The 1888-nt window shown below is 45.9% G+C and overlaps 1 protein-coding gene across 1 annotated transcript; it reads right to left on the bottom strand.

The window, feature by feature from the left end:
• Positions 1 to 209: 209 nt before the first annotated feature.
• Pmar_PMAR002354 (conserved hypothetical protein) lies at positions 210 to 479 on the bottom strand (the record flags this gene model as incomplete). Its single annotated transcript, XM_002767974.1, has 2 exons — positions 210 to 335; positions 383 to 479. Coding segments are annotated over 2 exons (223 nt in total), but the record flags the coding sequence as incomplete, so codon positions are not given.
• Positions 480 to 1888: the final 1409 nt, after the last annotated feature.

Here is a 1888-nt window from a genome sequence, read left to right as displayed (position 1 = left end):
AATACCAGCATAAGGAGTATGGAGAGCACTCACGTTGATAGGATGCAAACAAGACGATTGCCACTGCATCGTTTAAGACGCTCTCACCGAAGACCAGAGAATGCAATGTCTTATTGGGTCGGTATTTGGACCCCCTCATGAGCGCCATCACTGCTACTGGATCGGTACCTTCGACAGGCTGTTGCTGAGGAGGGCAGGATGCTACTCACTGGAGATGAGAGCCCCAAATGTCATACAGTAACCCCGCAGGGCATCTGTATTCTTAAGGCCGACAAGCCAGGTAGTAGAGAACGTCCACAACCCTATGGACGTAACATAGGCCGATATGGTTGTGCCTATAGAGGTACTCGACTTGGATGATGAATTGACCGATTTATGGTACCGATGAACGCGAAGACTAATATTGATGTGAGATTGCTCATGAACATATCCGTGTTGAGCGAGAAACTGGCCTCGAATATAATCGGCGGTAACAGTGCCTATGGAGCTACCAGGCTGACCACCCCGAGTGAATCTAGCGTTTTACAAAATAGAACAGTTCCGCACTTATCCCTAATATCTCCTTACGGTCTCCTGCTCCTAGGAGCCTGATCACCTGATTATAAGGGCATACCCTGACCGGGGATTGAACCAGGGACCTACGACTCCCATGATAAACCCAATAATAACAGCTCCAGTCGACTGCGATATATGTCGAGACTTCCCCGTATTTATAAAATACCTGAGGGCCTAGGGCTACATGCCACCGACAAGGAGGATCATTACCCCCATACGAACGTCAGGAGCAATGCAGTTGAGAACAGAATTGAATTTATCGACACTAAACTCTCATAGGCTGAGGTGTCGTTGTCAACGCCGGACATGCTATGGCAAACTGATGGGATGCCTTGGGAGCATCAGAAATCGACCCTTATATGAGCTAGTGTACGTTAGTGATATTTTTGTGGTAACAGAATTATACACGTTTGACATGGTAGATTCTACGAGTCACAAGTGGAACGCTCATCAACCTTAGTGATATGGATATATCGAAAACTGCTTCTTCTGGAGAGTTCTCTGCCGACAATGGAGACCTGCTCATGCTACTCTCGTGGACTTGCAAGGTCTTAAACTCGATGATACTCACATGGGAAAATTAGAATCGATTATTTTCCGTGAGTCAATACAGAATTATACGCAAGTGAAAGCGTTCATTAGTCGTATGTCCGATCGATGCCCGAACCTTTGAGCGCTTGTAGAGTGCTGAAAAATTAGTCTGGAATATGTAGTTCTAAGTCTGTTTTCTGTGAAATTCAAATCTTGGTCAAATAGTTTTTCTCTGTTGACTGGATAGAGTTGATAGATGTTTCACCTACGGCTCGTACAGTCTACCATGTCAAACGTGTATAACTTAGTTTCCACTCGAAAAGAATCTGGTTTACGAACACCTTGTTCGATTCAATTATCTGTAACCGTTTCGTGTGCTTAGCGGTCCGAACACTGGGAAAAAAAGGTCCGAACGCTGGAAAAGCTGGTAGGGAAGGGTTTTGAGAGTTTTATCGCGGGCCTTCGGCCCGCTTTTCATAGCCCCTCTCAGTTCGGTGTCCTGAGCTTTTAATACAGCTACTGGAATGCTCTGAAGTCGAGCTGGACTAAGAGCAGGACGTCGGTCCCTGGTTCAAACCCCACTAGAGACATTTTTCTTGTATTTCGTGCACTTGCAGGAATAGCGCATTTTTGGACTGGGATTCAACACTTCGGCTGATGCTATTTGAGAGTCCTAACCCTCATCTTCTGACCGTTACGGCACTACAGAACATTCTGGAGGCCTGGAGGGAGATCGTATGTGATCAAAGTTTGAGTTCAGAGAGGATGAAACGGCTGTTGTTGTTGTTGTTGTTGTTGTTGT

Source organism: Perkinsus marinus (genome assembly GCF_000006405.1).
Source record: "Perkinsus marinus ATCC 50983 genomic scaffold scf_1104296969282, whole genome shotgun sequence".
NCBI classification, from domain to species: domain Eukaryota; phylum Perkinsozoa; order Perkinsida; family Perkinsidae; genus Perkinsus; species Perkinsus marinus.
Note: the sequence above shows the minus strand (reverse complement) of the source record. Positions and strands in the feature narration are given on the sequence as shown.